Genomic DNA, 16,568 nt, shown 5'->3' with positions numbered 1-16,568 from the left:
AGAAGCTACTTTTAGACTGTGGATCTGAGATCCAAGCGTGGTCCATAGTTCAGCCTCTTTCTATTCTGTTTTATCACCTGTTATATAAGATGACTTATGAGATCCTTATAAATTGGACATGACTTCTGCCCATTGTGGGTTGAATATAAACGCCTTTGCTGCCAGCTATTAAACAACAACTTTGCAGGGAATCCAAGGTTTGTGTGAATAACAGCCAAACTAAGCATGTTTTCTGTCCTGCTCTACTGAAAAAAACTGAAGTATAAATCATAAATAAACTGGACCTTTCAGGACGAGGCAAGTCATCCCAAATCTGAAAGCTGTTTAATAAATCTGTCCTTAGAATTTGGGCGTTAATAACTAGTACCATGCCTAAAAATCACTGCAATTAATCAAGTTGGGAGCAGTGGTGGTGCAAAAATTAGTTGATATGGATTGACCTGAAGGTAACATAAATACATAACCTTCATTTCACTATGTTCTCAATTACCTAGGAAAGCAGACTACAGAACACCAGAAAACAAAACTTTTCTATTTTCAGTAACACTGAGGCACAGACTCAGAATCCAGAAGGTAACTAGAGCTATAAATAGCAATTATAAGGACAAAATGAAAGAATACAGGTTTCATTCTCCAGTTGTTTCAATTTTCCTAAAATCTTGGCATGTCTGAGGCTCTTCTATTTAAGGATGAATTTAGCACACAACGAAAATCTCAAAAAATGGGTGCCAACTGGACCACAAAGCATTGATAAAAGGGCTTAATGTATTTCCCAAATTTTTAAATTAGGACATAAAAGCTGTTTTTCAAGATTCTACTCCACATCAACACCCACCCCCAATGAAATATAATTTGAGTAGTGTATTGTATGTTGGTATGCATAATGATTATGACTCAAAGAAAAATATATCTAGTACATTCTAGAGGTTTTGTAGAAGCCGCTGTGAAACAAAGAATTTGAAATAAACACTTATAAAATACAAAAATAAAAAACCAGGTTTTTTTTTCCTTCAAATTCCTGGTTTAATAAGGTCGTGTTTATTTTGAGAAAAAAGGTCCCAAACATCAGGCTGTTCACAAAAATAACCCACAGTATCAACTTTAGAAAACAAATCTTAAGACTATTACACTAATTATTTTCCTAGAGGATGCATTTGACATGCCAACTCTCGTTCACAAAAATACATTGTTACATTTGTGTTGAACAGCCCCACACAGAACGCTCATGTGGGGTATAACACACATACCTCTAACTCAAAGCTGCTCTCAGGTGCTACTCAACTAATGAGACTGCCTTTGCAGGTAGGGAAGCAACTAACTACTAAACTCATGTATGAATGGAAAGAACTGTACTCCCTGCATAACAACAGATTATTTTGGAGACAGTTGATAAAAACCATACATCCTTTTTATTGTTAAGTCATAAAGAGGTATCAAAATTAAAAGCAAAAATTACAGGGTAAGACTTAACATAACTACTGGGAGCGTCAAAGGGAGTGAGAATGGGACTAGGCGCAGGGCAGTATGAATGAATGAACGTGGGAAGGGCAAGGATGGGGTAACAGTGAGCATGTGCTGAAGATACTAGGGGAGAGGATCTGGTGAAAATTTTGATCTTAGACAAGCGCCTAGGTAAAGAAATAATGGGACAAGATTTCTAAACCCCACTATGTGCTTAAGAGTCATCCTCGCCATTGGCGCTGTCTCTGTCATCCTCTCCTTCCTCAGCCTCTTTTTCATCATCCTTGATCAACTCCAGCTGTGAGAAACAGACACAAACAGGATGGAGTTAGAGGCACTCCATGTGTCCCTGCTCCCCCCTCCACCACCTCTTTCTCTCCTTTCCCGTGGTTTTCACCTGGTCATCCCCCCGATCTTCATTATCATCATCATCCAGTAGGTCCCCCTCCTCAGCAGAGTCATCTGCACCCCCCTCAGACTCCATCTTCACATTAGTCTCATCTTTCTTCAGGGAGCTGCTGCTCTGCTCCTCTTCTGACTTATCATTCTTCATCTCTACTGGGGATGAGAAGGACAAGTCTGTCTAGGGGCACGTAATGTCCACGGGACGTAGACAATCCCCTCTAACACTCAGAAGTGCAGCACAATTCTAAATCCTCCCACAGGTGCCCTTCCCAATTCAGACTCCCCAAGGTTCATATTCAATCTCTTTATATCCCACTGTTCCAACCAGTATTTTCAACTATCTTAGGTAACTAACCCAACTCTACACAAAACAAGCAGCACACCCATTTACCTCCTTGTTTGCTCTGTTCCTTTTCAATTTTTTCCAGGCTTTCCAGTAGAGAATCCACTTTTTGTTTTATCTGGGTCAATTCCTTCTTAATGGTCTGAAGGTCATCTCCTTTCACTTTTAATATAAACAAAACCCTAGATGAGAATCAAATGTACCAGAAGCTACCAGTTATCAAACACACATTCCCACTAACTATACACCCGGAGGCAACAGGAGCTCCCTGGGGGGAAATGGGGCCAGTATCAGACTGTCCCAATAATGGGACCTTCAATCTTTTTGTTGGTAGCTGAAAACTGCAGCTCATGTGCCTATTCCCTTAGCAGTAGATTCTGACTTTTGTAGGCCTGATAAAGACCTCGATTCCTTTTTAATGTATTTTCTGTACAGTTTTACTGGCTTCCATATTTCATAAACTGAACAGGTGCCTTGACTCTAAAGACTGATAACTATTCAAATTACTGAGGTTAGAAGGCAGTCTCGAGTTGGTCCCTCAATCACTATCTTCTCTTTCATTATTTTGGTTATGCAAAGGCATTTGTACAAAAATGGAACATTATTAACTGCATCAATTCCCCTATTTTGACACACAAGAAATAGCAGAATCACAAAGGTGTAATAATAATACATACACTTTCCAGACTTGGAAGAAGATCCTCGCTGTCCACTCTTAGAATTGAAGCCACTTTTGCCCCTCCGTGAGGTGTTTCCTGAGACACGCTGGCGTTTGGAGGGCACTACAGCCCGAGCAATCGGGGGAGGAGGAGGAACACGTGCTGGGTAACTGTACATCCTATCGGGGAAATGGAGACAGGATTCCTTTACCACTAAACCTGAGTCAGCAAGATCCAAATAATGCTCTTACAAAATAATAAATTAATGGTCCACTGTCTCTCAATCATTTCTTTTTTGCTAATTTCATTCAAAAGGCCCATAAAAACTTTTCTTTTTTGAAATTTTTAACACCATAGGTACTTTTCTTTAGGGAACTAGTACATACATATACACAAATATATCCAATGATATTGCTGGTTGGCCTTAAAAGGTTCTTCTGTACGATGGCAGTATTAATAAAGCATTTTTAAAATAATGAATGGCCTTTACCTTGACCTTATTCTTTTCATATATGCTACAATAAACAATTTATATAAAACAAAGACAGTACTCTCAAAAGGGGGTTGCATTTAACTGGGTCTGAAAACAGAGGTACGTACGTATTTATTTTTAGCTAAATCATTGATCTTTTGCACCCACAGAAGCATACAAAATCATCACTACTAATGATGTTAGGTTGAACCATATAAACTCGCCAATATTAACCATTTTGGGCCTACAAACACAACCATTTCTCATGTGTCAGCTGGGTGTAAAACACCACTGCCCCTCTACCAACATTTAAAGTGTAAGCCCCACTCAGAGCTCCAACAGGGCGGAGAATACTGTCTATCTTGTTCCCGACTCACTACTGGGTACACTCGCTGCCCAGCGCACATTTAGCTCTCAAAAATCACTGGTTGCTCAAATGCCGCATCCACTGGATAAGTATCCCAGTGATTACTAAAGAGACACCAAAGTGATGGTATTCTCTGAAAATTCAAAATAACAAAACTTCTTACACAGACATCAGATCTAGAAAGTCTCTTGGCAGCAGACTAAGATGATAAGTCACACCAGCAGGGGAAAAAAAACAACTTATAATTCTACCTCTGCACCTTTGTAGCAACTAACTTAACTCCAAGGCCCAGGTATTCTTCTATTAAAAACCCCACCAACTACTTCTCTAGCTTCAAAGGATTTAAGGAACAAATGTAATGCGTTACACATTGAAATTGTATAATTCACATATAATGTGATGTTGAGTCTCCTTCTTATATATCTTATTAATGTCTAATATTATATATAACATTGTCCCCAACCCTCCTGACAGTGAAAACACTGATTTTACAGGCTCTTATAAAAATTCTTCTACTCATCCCAACTTAACCAAAACTGTTTCCATCCTATTTTAACAAGATCACATCTTGTGTCTTTTCCTACTATGACAACAACATTTTCCTTTCTTTCCTAAGAGCATAGACACACTGCTAAACAAGTGGGGGAATGACTTACTTGTCCTCACTTAGCAGTTTTTAGTCATTGACCACCCACCACCTTCCCTCTTAAAACACAATAAGTGATTTGCCTACCATGTGCCAAAGAATCAATGATGTGGTAACAGTCAAGTGCTCATATTATGTTCTTGTTTTAAGCCACAATAAGGAACACTTTTAAGTTTGAGTCCAGAAAATAATTTTCCTAAGTATAATGATTCAGATACTATAAAATATCAGCGTTCAGAAACTACTCTCCTTTGTTCATGATGATGCATCTAAAATAATTTCTGGAGGTAAATGAAAAATGAGTTATCTGTATCTTTGGGCATGAAATAGCTCATGCCCCAACAGAGATCAAACTTACCTCCCAACCCACTCGCTCTCACTGGCACCAATATCCAAACCAATGAGCTAGTCCTTCCAGGTTTCCTGTATTTCATGGTACTGGAATTTCCTTTTGAACCCTACTATTTAATTTGACCCAGGTAAATGGCGATGATGAAAATGAGGCAAGAAATGCAGTTTGTTTTGAATCTGTGCAGTGACCCCACAAACACAAATAAGAGTCAAATGCTCTAGTTCTTGGAAGAAAAATATATTTAAAAAGATCAACTGGTAATCCTAAAGGGCTTTTAGTGCCATAGAACTTAACTGCTGCTCAAGCAAAAATGGACTCTCAAAAAACTCACAAAGATTCCTTCAAAGACGTTTAGTTTACCTTTCCTTGAAAAATGTCCAAGCACATGGTTGTTACAACGAGAAAAAGCACAACTATTGTGATAACTCAAGGGACAGGAAATAGGAAATTCAGTATGACAGCTTTAAGGACCAGCTACCGTGTTTCCCTGAAAATAAAATCTAGCCAGACAATCAGCTCTAATGTATCTTTTGAAGCAAAAATTCATATAAGACCAGTCTTATTTTAGTGTAAGACCTGGTATAACAAAATATAATATAAAACAAAACATAAGACCCAGCCCGGTGGCTCAGGTGGTTAGAGCTCCATGCTCCTAACTCCGAAGGCTGCCAGTCCGATTCCCACACGGGCCAGTAGGTTTTCACCCACAAGGTTGCCGGTTCAACTCCTCGCAAAGGATGGTGGGCTCCGCTCCCTGCAACTAAGATTGAACACAGCACCTTGAGCTGAGCTGCCTATCGGATGGCTCAGTTGGTTGGAGCACAGGCTTCAACCACAAGGTTGCCAGTTCAATTCCTTGAGTCCTGCAAAGGATGGTGGTCTGCGCCCCCTATAACTAGCAACGGCAACTGGACCTGGAGCTGAGCTGCGCCCTCCACAACTAAGACTGAAAGGACAACAACTTGAAGCTGAACGGCACCCTCCACAACTAAGATTCAAAGGACAACGACGACTTGGAAAAACGTCCTGAAGTATACACTTCCCCAATAAAGTCCTGTTCCCCTTCCCTAATAAGAATCTTTTGAAAAAAACAAAAACAAAAAACTTCACCAAATTAAAAAAACAAACAAAAAAAACCACACACATAATACCGATAAACTGATGAAGCCCAAATCATTAAAAGTCTTCATGAAAGTTTCATTATCACCAAAGGAACAAATACTTAAGACTAAAAGAATTATGACTACACCCTAAATCAGAAATCTGGACGCTAAGTGTTGATAATAAAATCTGTCAGAATAAAGGTAATTAAAATACTATTAAAAAGAATACCACTTTAAAGAAATTAAAACATTTCTGAATACACATTAGCTAATTATCTCAACAGATAAGACAATGGACCTCTATTAATCTCCAAGCTAAAACATAAGCATCACAAGGCATTTATTAAAAATAAAGGTTTTCAAAGGCAAGCTTCTTAAATGATTAGATGCAAAACAATGATCTTCGTTGGGTCTCAAAAATCTCGAGTACTAATAATCACTACCAAAGTAAAAACAATTAGAATACATTAGGAAAAATATGTATTCTTCTGAATTCATTTATTCAATGTACAATAGATGTTCCCTGTCACAAAAATTTGGATATATTAAGAATAATTTTAAGCATATTATCAAATAGGTAATTCCGGAAACTGACTAGTTGTCAGGTATTGTTGGCCACAAAAAGTTAACAGCACAATGTGAAATAACTTGTAGGTGAGAGCAATCTAGTAAGATTACTTCCCCCTGCATAATTTTATCAAATTCGGCTTACATGTGCAATCCCATTATAATTTCATTAAAGTGTTAGGAGGTATCATCTTGTTTCGCTTCGTTCTTTTTTATCTACCATGGAAAATTTTCAAGATGAATTTTATTCCAGCTAGCCTTTAATTTTCCTAGAAAAGGAACTTGTTTTCCAGGCTGATATTTCAGCTTTAGAATGTCTGAAATCCCTGAAATTGCTAAAATTCTGTGAATGTACTCATTCACAAAAAGTTAAAAAGCACTGATCCAGAAACAAAAGGAATATACCATTCTATTTGAGCTAATCAGGACCAAATCTAGAATACTATGTGCTCATTTGTGGGAAACATGCTTTATATTTAGAAGGGTACAGAGAAAAACTGGTACAAACCCGTTACACAAACTGATTTTAAGAAAGATAAACAAGATCCCAATGAATAAATCAGTAAAATGTAGCTTGTGAGACATATACACAGAGAACCATGGAAAACAAAGTGACACAATTTTTTAAAATATGAATTTTAAGAGCCAAAAGAGCATGTCTTTCCAACCCCGCTCCATTCATTAGTAATTAAATAAACCCCCAAATGAAGACAGCCCTGCCCCAAATTCTGTAGCCACCAGGACTACCTGTAGATGAAACCAGCGTACTAACAATTCACTTGAGTTTAAATTAAATCAAAGCACTGAGTAAAGATCTGCTACTGTAATTGTTTTATAAAAGTTTGGCTCCTGCCAGTGTGCTCCAACCTCTGACAATCTACAACTTCAATTATAGGTTTCCTAACATTATCACCCAGAATAAACCTTCAGAACACACACCTTATGTAACATTCTTCTGTATTTTGTAGAAAAGGACTTTGTCTCTCTTTGGCCTTGTGTGGATTCAAGCTAAGCAGTTATATTGCATGAGCAGAATATCAGCTAATGATATTCCTGAATACCAATTTGTAAAAATGTTCAAGAATTAAGGCCTTCAACACCTGGTATGTTTGAACAATATAAAATGTATTTCTGGATATTTCTTTCTCGGTCTTTATAAAAAAGACTTCTGTAAAACCATGTTTGGATGACTTAGATAACTATTTTCCAATCTTTTCTGAAACTACCAAAACATTTTCATTTTGCATTGAACTATATAGGTGGTACAACCCCTCGGTAGACTTTTTAAATCTTGTCATCTGTTTTACTGTGGTAATTAACACAATGAAATTATCTTAAATGTATTAAGGATAATACAAAATTCATTTTACCATATAAAGTTATTAAAAGGCCCAAAATTTTAGAGTTCACCCTAATTTTTATAGTATATATTTCGTTAAATTTCAAATCTTTATTTTACAAGTAATTATTGCCTTTGCTTTAATTACGTAAGAAAAAAAGTGCCAAAATGACAATTTAACATGTTGAATTCATATTTACATCAAAATATAAATATGAAACTCATCAAAAAATGCCAGAAAACCCCCATTTTCATGATGTAGTTGGAATTCTTATTTTGGTGCTTAAAAATAAATCATCTGGCTTAATTTGTATAAATTGTTTGTCTCTAAATGTTATTTGGGGGTACTCCTTCACAAACATGCTGCCATGGTGAGTCTGGGGGAAGCCAAACTGGATACAACTGTTGATTTACACTTGTTTTGCTAATGTAATTTATGGACAGTGCCAATTCCCAAGGTAAATTTGCATAGTTGCACTTTATGGTCCTTAATTTTCTTCCTGTTGCCTTTATCCAATGGTCCATTAGGGCTACAGATTATCTGTATGACAGTTAAAATTAAAAACAGCAAGCACTGCTCTTTTTTATTACTTATTAAATGATAAAGGGAACTAAATAAACCAGCATGATGTTCAGGATCATTCAATAACTGGGCACTCAAACTAGTAAATTGGAAAGAATAAACAACTTTGTAACAAAACAAAAAAATATGGAAACAGGTTATTACTACCCTGGTTAGCTTTTTTTTCCCCCCCAAAGAAGTGCCTGTATTTATTTAGACGTAGGAAAGGAAAAAAGCTCTAGAAAAAGGAAATTTCAAAATCCTCCTAGGTCTTTAGTGAGGGCCCGGGTGCAGTGAGCAGTTCTGCAAGGGTCCAGACTGGAGTCTTACTGTCACTGGCGATCACTTCCAGGTTGTGAGCATAGTTCTCCCTGAGTCTCTCGACCGTCCCCCTTTGGACCCTAGCAATTGGCCTGAGCGACTTCTCAGCTCTCGGTCAGCCCCGTCCCCCTGTGCCAGCTCTTCATCGTACAGAATTTCGTAATTGCCAAGAACTTCATTTGGGGGTGACTTGTTCCATTTACAATCTGGAATTTCGCCATTATACCCCTTGTTAGCTTTAAGAAACTTTCCCAAGAACAAACATTAAGGGTGAGGAACACCACATGCATTCCTTAAAAGAGCAGGAATCAATAGCTCCTGTAGATATAGAACCAAAGATGCCAATTACCAATTAGTTCTGCAATCTTCTTTCAGCAAGAATTGTTGGTATTAGTACTGAGGGGTTATTTTTGCAAATTCAAAGACACATTGGGTTGAAAATTTATTTTTACAACAGCTTTCCAAGAAAGGAAAAAAAATTAAATGATAGATTCATTGGAGAGCTATGTTAACAAGAAACAAACCTCCAATTGTTTCATGGCAACAATTTGAAAATTCACCCCAAAACTTTCTAAAACAAAAAATAATCTAAGTGGTAATATGCAAGGTGCTTTAAGTCCTAGATCAAGCCTTTCAGAAAGGGAACTGGATCCAAGACTATGTTAAGAAGCATAATTTTTAATTCCTGGCTTTGCTTCTGTTCATAATGCTTTCCATTCAGGTGATAATCTCTTCTAAACTCAATTTCCAAAGATTTATAACATTAATGATTTGTCACAATGTCCTCAACATACATCCTCCAAAATGTCAACTTTGGACCTTTTCTGAAGATAATGTCTTAAACTGTTACTGTGGACCAATTTTTATTTTTAAAAAATCATAAAAGTATTTATGAAGAATATACATTAAGAACATGTAATACCATTCATTCCTATATTCTCATTTGTTCATCAAGCCTTAGGTCAGAAGCGTCCACTTCTCTCGTTTCACTTACAATAAAAAATTTTTTAAGGAGCTGAGAAAACATATTTGTAGTTGCCAGGGGATAGGGTGGAGGGAGAAGCTGACTTCAACAAAGGAACTTCTTGATAAATTTTTGGGAGATATGGAATTATTTGTATGGGTATACATGTCAAAATTGTACACCAAAAGCACAAATCTTATTGTATGGAAAAAAGTTTTCTATACTGTCTCCAATTTCTATCTTTTCATTCTCTTCTCTTGAATCTCCTTGTAAAGTTTCTGCCCCCACCATTACCAAACCTACCCTTGCCAAAGCCACCAATGTTCTCCATGTTGCTAAATCAATTTCAAACATTTCTAAACTTTCATTTATTACTTAAACTATCAAGACTTGTCAATTCATATCTCTACTCTTTTGACATATATTCACACAGCTTCCAGGACACTTCACACTTCTGGCTTTTCTCCAATTTTTTTCTTTGTGGCATCTCAATCATCTCTGCACATTCCTCACCTCCCCATTCTTTAAAAGTTGTTGTGCTCCAGGGATCTCTATTTTTATCTCCACTCATCTAGTATCAGGATTTGATGACCTCTGAGCAGAAACAGCCACCTACTTAACATCTCTCAAAGTAGATGTCTAATAAGGAGCTTAAATTAGCATCTCCACAATGATTCACCCCAGTTCCTCTTATGTTCTTCCCTTATCAGTGTCTGTAAATTCCAAGTCTCTAATTGTCCAGATCAAAACTTTGGTGACTTCTTTGAGTCCTCTCTTAGGCTTCACATTGATCTGAAAGCAAATCTGTCTAAAATTAACTTCAAAATTCAACCGCTTCTCACCACTCCTGCTTCCCTGGTCCTCCCACAAACGATTTACCCATCTGGATAATTTCATCAACCACTTTTCTGTTCTCCAAGTAAGTAACCCTGTTAAAATACAATTAAGATCCTCACTCCTATGCTCAAAATTCTTCAATGGTTTCCCATCTCATTCTGAGCAAAAGCTAAAGGTACACAATGCCTTAATATGCTCTGTATGTGTTCAACCCATCCATCTATTCTTATGTCATTTTTCACTGGTACATACAACAATGCCTCATAATAAGATCTTAACAAATGTTTGTTGAGAAAATAACTTTCCTAAACTGGCTTTTAGGAAAGAATTTATCACAAATCACATTACCAACAACCGATAACAACCAAAACTATCCTTATAGCTGGAAAACCAGGAGGACTAGTCTGCCTTTTTTCTAGTATAAAGACTAGTGGGAGTTTTACCTTAAGAAAATTAGACAAAAGTTAGTTGAATAATGTATCACAAAATTGAATTATCAAGTACTTATTACAAAACAAACACCAGGTCTTGCACCTATAACAGATGTGATGAGACTACCACAAGTCATGCTTACTGTGAGGAAATCACAAACACAAATTTCCATAGGTGAATTTCTATTATATTTTTGTACCCTAGTAATCTGTTCCCCTCACTAAACTCCACTAATCTCACAGTAATAATACACTAATCATTGTAAATTAATCAAGGTCCTGAAAAAAAGTTGATTTGCCTGAAAAGTTAAATTCTATTTGGTAGACTTTATTTTTTGTGTTCCTTGTGGATTAGTTGTTAAAAGTGTTATCAAAATAAAATCTTATCCTATTCATCAAAAGCATACCTTCTCTTTTCCTGGTAAGTCTTTCAATATTTCTTGCCATCTTTGTTCTAAACTGCTGGGGTCTCTAATTTCTTGCCTGAAGAGCATTCATTACAATTCTCATACTGAACATTATTCAAAATTCATTCACCCCATTAAGACTAACTTTGCAGTATTCTAGGCCTGCACTGTCCAACTGAGTCACTAGCTACATGTGGCTAAATTGCATTGAAAAATTCACTTTCTCAGTTGCACTAGTCACATTTTAAGTGCTAAACAGTCAAACGTGGGTAGTGTCTACCATATTCACAGTGTAGATATAGAATATTTACATCATTACAGAAAGTTCTTTTGGACAGCATTGTTCTAGTTTGTTGTTTCCACAGACACCTATCTACTGCCTATATATAATTTCCAAAGAAAGCCTAGAATTCTGTACTTTTTCCGTCTATAACAAAACCATAATCCTTATATATCAGCCAAATGTTCTTTGTATAAATTGATGTTACACATCTACGATCACAAAGCAGAATGGTGAAACTATAAAAAACTGAGACCAGTAATAAAACTTTAAAACTGTCCATATCAGATACTGTATCCAGAGACATATCTAGAATATATGAAGAAGACTTACTCCTCAATAATGACAAAAAAACAACCAAATACAAAAATGGGCAAAGGACCTGAATATATTTCTCCAAAGATAAACAAATAGCCAATGGGCACATGAATGTTCAACATCATACTTTTAAGAAAATGTAAATCACAAAATGACAAAATTACTAATCCTCTAACTAGAATGGTTTAAATAAGAAAGATAAAACAAATACTGGCAAGAATGTGGAGCAATTGGAGCCTTCATATGTGTCTGATGGGAATGTAAAAGTGGTATAGCTGCACTGGAAGATAGTCTGGCAGTTCCTGAAGGCTAAACATAGAATTATTGAGACCTCACAGCTCTACTACTAGGCACATATTAAGAGAAATGAACACATATGCCCATGCAAAAACGTATATACAAATGTCCACAGCAGCATTATTGAAAAGGTGGAAACATCTCAAATGTCAAATAACGGATGAATAACAAAATGTGGTTAATATCCACTCTATGGGACATAATTCAGCAATAAAAATGAATGAAGCACTAATACACAGTACAACATGGATGAACTGTGAAATATTATTCTAAGCGGAAGAAATCAGTCACAAAAGACACAGATTGTATGATTCTACTGATATGAAATGTCCAGAATAAGCAAACCTACAAATAAAAAGTGGAGTTGTGGCTGCTGGGCCTGGGGAAAAAATAGGGAATGACTACTAATAAGGTGTTTATTTTGGGGGTGATGGAATGTCCTAAGATTAGATCGTGAGCATGACTGTACAATTCTGAATATAAAAAATTAAATTGTATACTTTATAATGAATTTTATAGTATGTGAATTATATCTCAATAAAACTAAGTTTTAAAAAGGGATAAGAGAATGTCCTCTTAAAACAGCAGAGACTACCTTTTGGACTAGATAATACAACCGGTAAACCACTTAATTCAAAGTCATATGGCAGGTTCTCTGATCCAGGTTCAAATGCTTATTTATTATTTACCCTTCAAAAACTCTCAAACTACTCAACAAGACTCCAAAGAACAGCCTAAGTAAAATAAAGATTACTGCCAAAAGTTTAATTCCAATAAATATCAAGTTCATGTTGAAAGTGTGTTGTTACTAATCTCTGTCCTCATCTAAAATCCTCCTGGTAACTATAACATGATCAGATTCCCACAAGAAAGATACACCAACAGAGGGACTCTGGGCAAATACAGTATTTCCTTATATATCTAAAATGTCACTTTAGGTGATACCTAAAAAGGTTATCTCTTAGCTTTTCCAAGTAGCCAAGAACCCTTTTGTTCTCTGAATCGCATGCCCTTCCAAGCAGGTAGTCTCATCCAATTCTCCAAAACATAAGTATTTCATGTACTGTCCCTTCGTACACACATACATACATAGACACCCACACCCATCTCTTAGGTCCAGAGCTACGCAGGAATATCAGAAAAATGGGAAAAAAGGAGGGAGGTAAGATGACAGTTCCTCTAGCCCCCCTTGAGGCATAAAGTATCGACACACAGCTTCTGGTATTGAAGATCCCTGCCTTTCCATCGGATGGCACTTGACAGCAGCATTCACAGTATTTTGTGACCACAATGGAAAGGCTCTGTGTCACACATCGCTTCTGGTACGGCACTTTCTGCCAAACAAAAAATTATAGTGTGTCCTCATCTACTTTATTCACCAGATCTAACACAGTTTGACTTCTGGTTCTTCCCCAAAGTCAAAATGACCATGAAAGGTAAACGTTTTGAATCGATTCAGGACATCGAGGCAGACACAACAGCACAGCCAAAGATACAAAGTGGACTTTCAGAACTGCCTCAGAAAGAGACAAGAAGGGGTAAGTGTGTTAAAAAAGAGAGGGGGTATTTTGAGAGGGATTAATGGAATGGCAATGTGTCTTTTGCTGTAATAAATTTAAATTTAAACATTCACCATTTTTGATCACCCCTCGTATTTCTCTCCCCACAAAGCACCTACTTTCATAACTTTAAGCCAATCTTTAAGCCAACAAGACCAATCTGCCCTAGCTCTCCATTCTAATATTTACAGTGGTAACTACTTACATCTTTTTGTCCCTCCATTTTCTTTTCTAGCCATTTGGTTGTTTCTAAGATATCTCTGCATAGAGGACACAACTCCTTAATACGCCATACAGAACCCTTTACAACCAACATTCTTTTCAATTGCAGCTGGCTGTTTCCCCAAATACACCAGAGATATTCACAACACGGAATCTTTATTAGAGCTGCACCCTCACCCTACCTACCTAAAAACCTCCTACTTATTATCAAGGAAAGTTCAAATACAGCCCTTCGTGAAACCAAATGGGGCTCTTTAAATCTTAACTGGGGAGCAAAGGGCAACACAATTCATCTCTTTGTAAGATAATCCTGTACAACGCAGGACACACAGGAGCCCCTGTTAATTCTAATCATGGTTTGCTGGCGTATTTACTTAATGTACTACCTATTAATTATATAGCTTTCTAATGATCAATAATTTCAAAAGCAAATGAATGAAAATCAATGTGGAAAAAATTTGAAATCAATTACAGAAATAAGCTTAAGAACTTGAAAAAGAAATCATTGCAAAGTATTTCAAAAGAACTGCTCACACAAATAAAGTCCTCTCGCAAGAACTCCTCCAGCAACAATTTTCCTAGAAGCAACAAGATTCTCAACAAGACACAAATGGAAGTGGAAATTTGTCAGGAGTTTACAGGTTTATCAGACTTTCATTTTTGACAAATAATGTTTTCCATATAAAGGTGACTTACACAACACCCTAGTTTTCTACATAGACTCCCATGAATATTCATCCTAAAAGAAAAAGCTACTATGGTGCTTATTTTCCTACCAGAAAAAAATGTGTTATAAAGAATCTTTTGGTAATTATAAACTATCTGTGACAGAGTTGATAGCATATTAGAAACAGTTGACAATGCATTAGTGTCACATATTAATCGTAGTTTCATGTCAACAATTTACATTAAATTCATCTAAGAACTTCCACACCTACAATATTAGCAATGGGCTTAAAAATTAGAATAAAAAATTCTGTAAGAACAAGATGGCAATAGCAAAAACTTGCACTAAAAAGCCTTTCAAACTAAGGTAATCTTTAATGACTGCAGTTGAACAGTTCTTAAACACCCAACCAATGAAAATCAGTAACCTTACTGCAGTGGAGGCAGTAGCATTAAGGCCAGAGAATCCAATCCTTTACTGTTTCCTTCTCAGAAGAAGGCGTATGAAAACATAAGACTCATCAAATAGACGGTGATGGAAAGAGAACTGACTCTGGGTGATGAATGTGATATATAGAGAGGATATATTATAGAATTGTACACCGATTTTGAAATCTATTAACTTTACTAATAACCATCAGCCCAATAAACTTTTTAAAAAAAGACTCAGTTGTTTTTATCATTTGATTATCGTCCAGTTTTAAAGTACTTGCAATCTTTAGGATTTGATCGCTTAATACCCATGAACACCCAAGCAAAAATACAAACCACTGTAATTCTAACAAAACATAGATATCACCTGTTTCCTGATATTTAAAATGTTTCCCTTTACAAAACAGTGTCTACATTTCTAAAGTTTTATCAAGTCACGCCAACCAATGGAACTCCAATAAATTTAACAAAAACTATTTATTTTAAAAAGTCAGAGCTGGCCCGGTGGCTCAGGCGGTTGGAGCTCCGTGCTATCTCCAAAGGCTGCCGGTTCGATTCCCACATGGGCCAGTGGGCTCTCAACCAAAAGGTTGCCAGTTCAACTCTTCGATTCCTGCAAGGGATGGTGGGCTCCGCCCCCTGCAATTAAGATTGAACACGGCACCTTGAGCTGCCTCCCAAATGGTTCAGATGGTTGGAGCACATCCTCTCAACCACAAGGTTGCCAGTTTGATTCCTTGACTCCCGCAAGGGATGTCGCCCCCTGCAACTAGCAACAGCAACTGCCTCCACAACTAAGACTGAAAGGACAACAAACTTGACTTGGAAAACAACAAAAAAAGTCCTGGAAGTACACCCAATAAAGTCCCCAATAAAGTCTGTTCCCCTTCCCCAATTAAAAAAAAAAAAAAAAAAACACCTACAGAAACCGAAAAAAAAAAAAAAAAAAGTCAGGCTAATTGTGTCTAAAATGAGTAACACCCTTATGAAATATTCTGGCCACTCTCCCGCCCCACTATAGCAAAAAAAAAAAAAAACCAGAGCCTGAATAATGCATCAAGCCTTCTATAACCTGATTACCTACCCATAAACAGAAAATGTAGGTGCTACCAAAATACAACCTGGGAGATCAGGTCTGCAAAAACTGATGAGATTAAGGGATTATGTTATTTTAAGTATAAATGGTATTGTGGTTATGTTTATAAAAGCAGTCTTTATCTTCTACTGACATACTAGTCTTATTACCTGTGTGTGTGTATATGAATTGAAATGTTCCATAATACAGAGTTTTTTAGAAAGTTGAAATAACTATTAAGAAGGACATCTAGGAAACAAACACCAACCATCCTTAATTTCACTATGCATTAGAGTTTGAAAAACTTGACACATAAAGAACTAGTTAAGCTAGGGAAATTATTTCCTCGGGAGGGGTGGTAGAGTGTCCACAACTCCCTTCATTTTTATAGTTAATACAGTGTCAACAAAATAATGCAGTAGTAACAATGTATGTCAGTATTAACAGGGTTAATAAAATACTAATTCATAAGTGTAATTTTAA

At 36.6% G+C, this 16,568-nt stretch overlaps 1 protein-coding gene across 43 annotated transcripts in view; it reads right to left on the bottom strand.

The window, feature by feature from the left end:
* Positions 1-1,390: 1,390 nt before the first annotated feature.
* HNRNPC (heterogeneous nuclear ribonucleoprotein C) overlaps positions 1,391-16,568 on the bottom strand; it is a 48,591-nt gene continuing 33,413 nt past the window's right edge. For 32 of the 43 annotated variants that reach the window (XM_081050283.1, XM_081050300.1, XM_081050276.1 and 29 more), the window contains 4 exons: positions 2,887-3,047; positions 2,258-2,371; positions 1,859-2,019; positions 1,391-1,759 (listed from right to left, as the gene is read on the bottom strand). In XM_081050283.1, coding sequence (XP_080906409.1) covers positions 1,676-1,759; positions 1,859-2,019; positions 2,258-2,371; positions 2,887-3,047 — 520 coding nt within the window. In that variant the 3' untranslated portion in view covers positions 1,391-1,675. The remainder of the gene's footprint in view (positions 1,760-1,858; positions 2,020-2,257; positions 2,372-2,886; positions 3,048-16,568) is intronic. The other 11 variants (XM_081050270.1, XM_081050269.1, XM_081050297.1 and 8 more) reach the window with 1 other exon arrangement.

This window comes from Rhinolophus hipposideros (assembly GCF_964194185.1).
Source record: "Rhinolophus hipposideros genome assembly, chromosome: 5".
Classification (NCBI taxonomy): domain Eukaryota; kingdom Metazoa; phylum Chordata; class Mammalia; order Chiroptera; family Rhinolophidae; genus Rhinolophus; species Rhinolophus hipposideros.
Note: the sequence above shows the minus strand (reverse complement) of the source record. Positions and strands in the feature narration are given on the sequence as shown.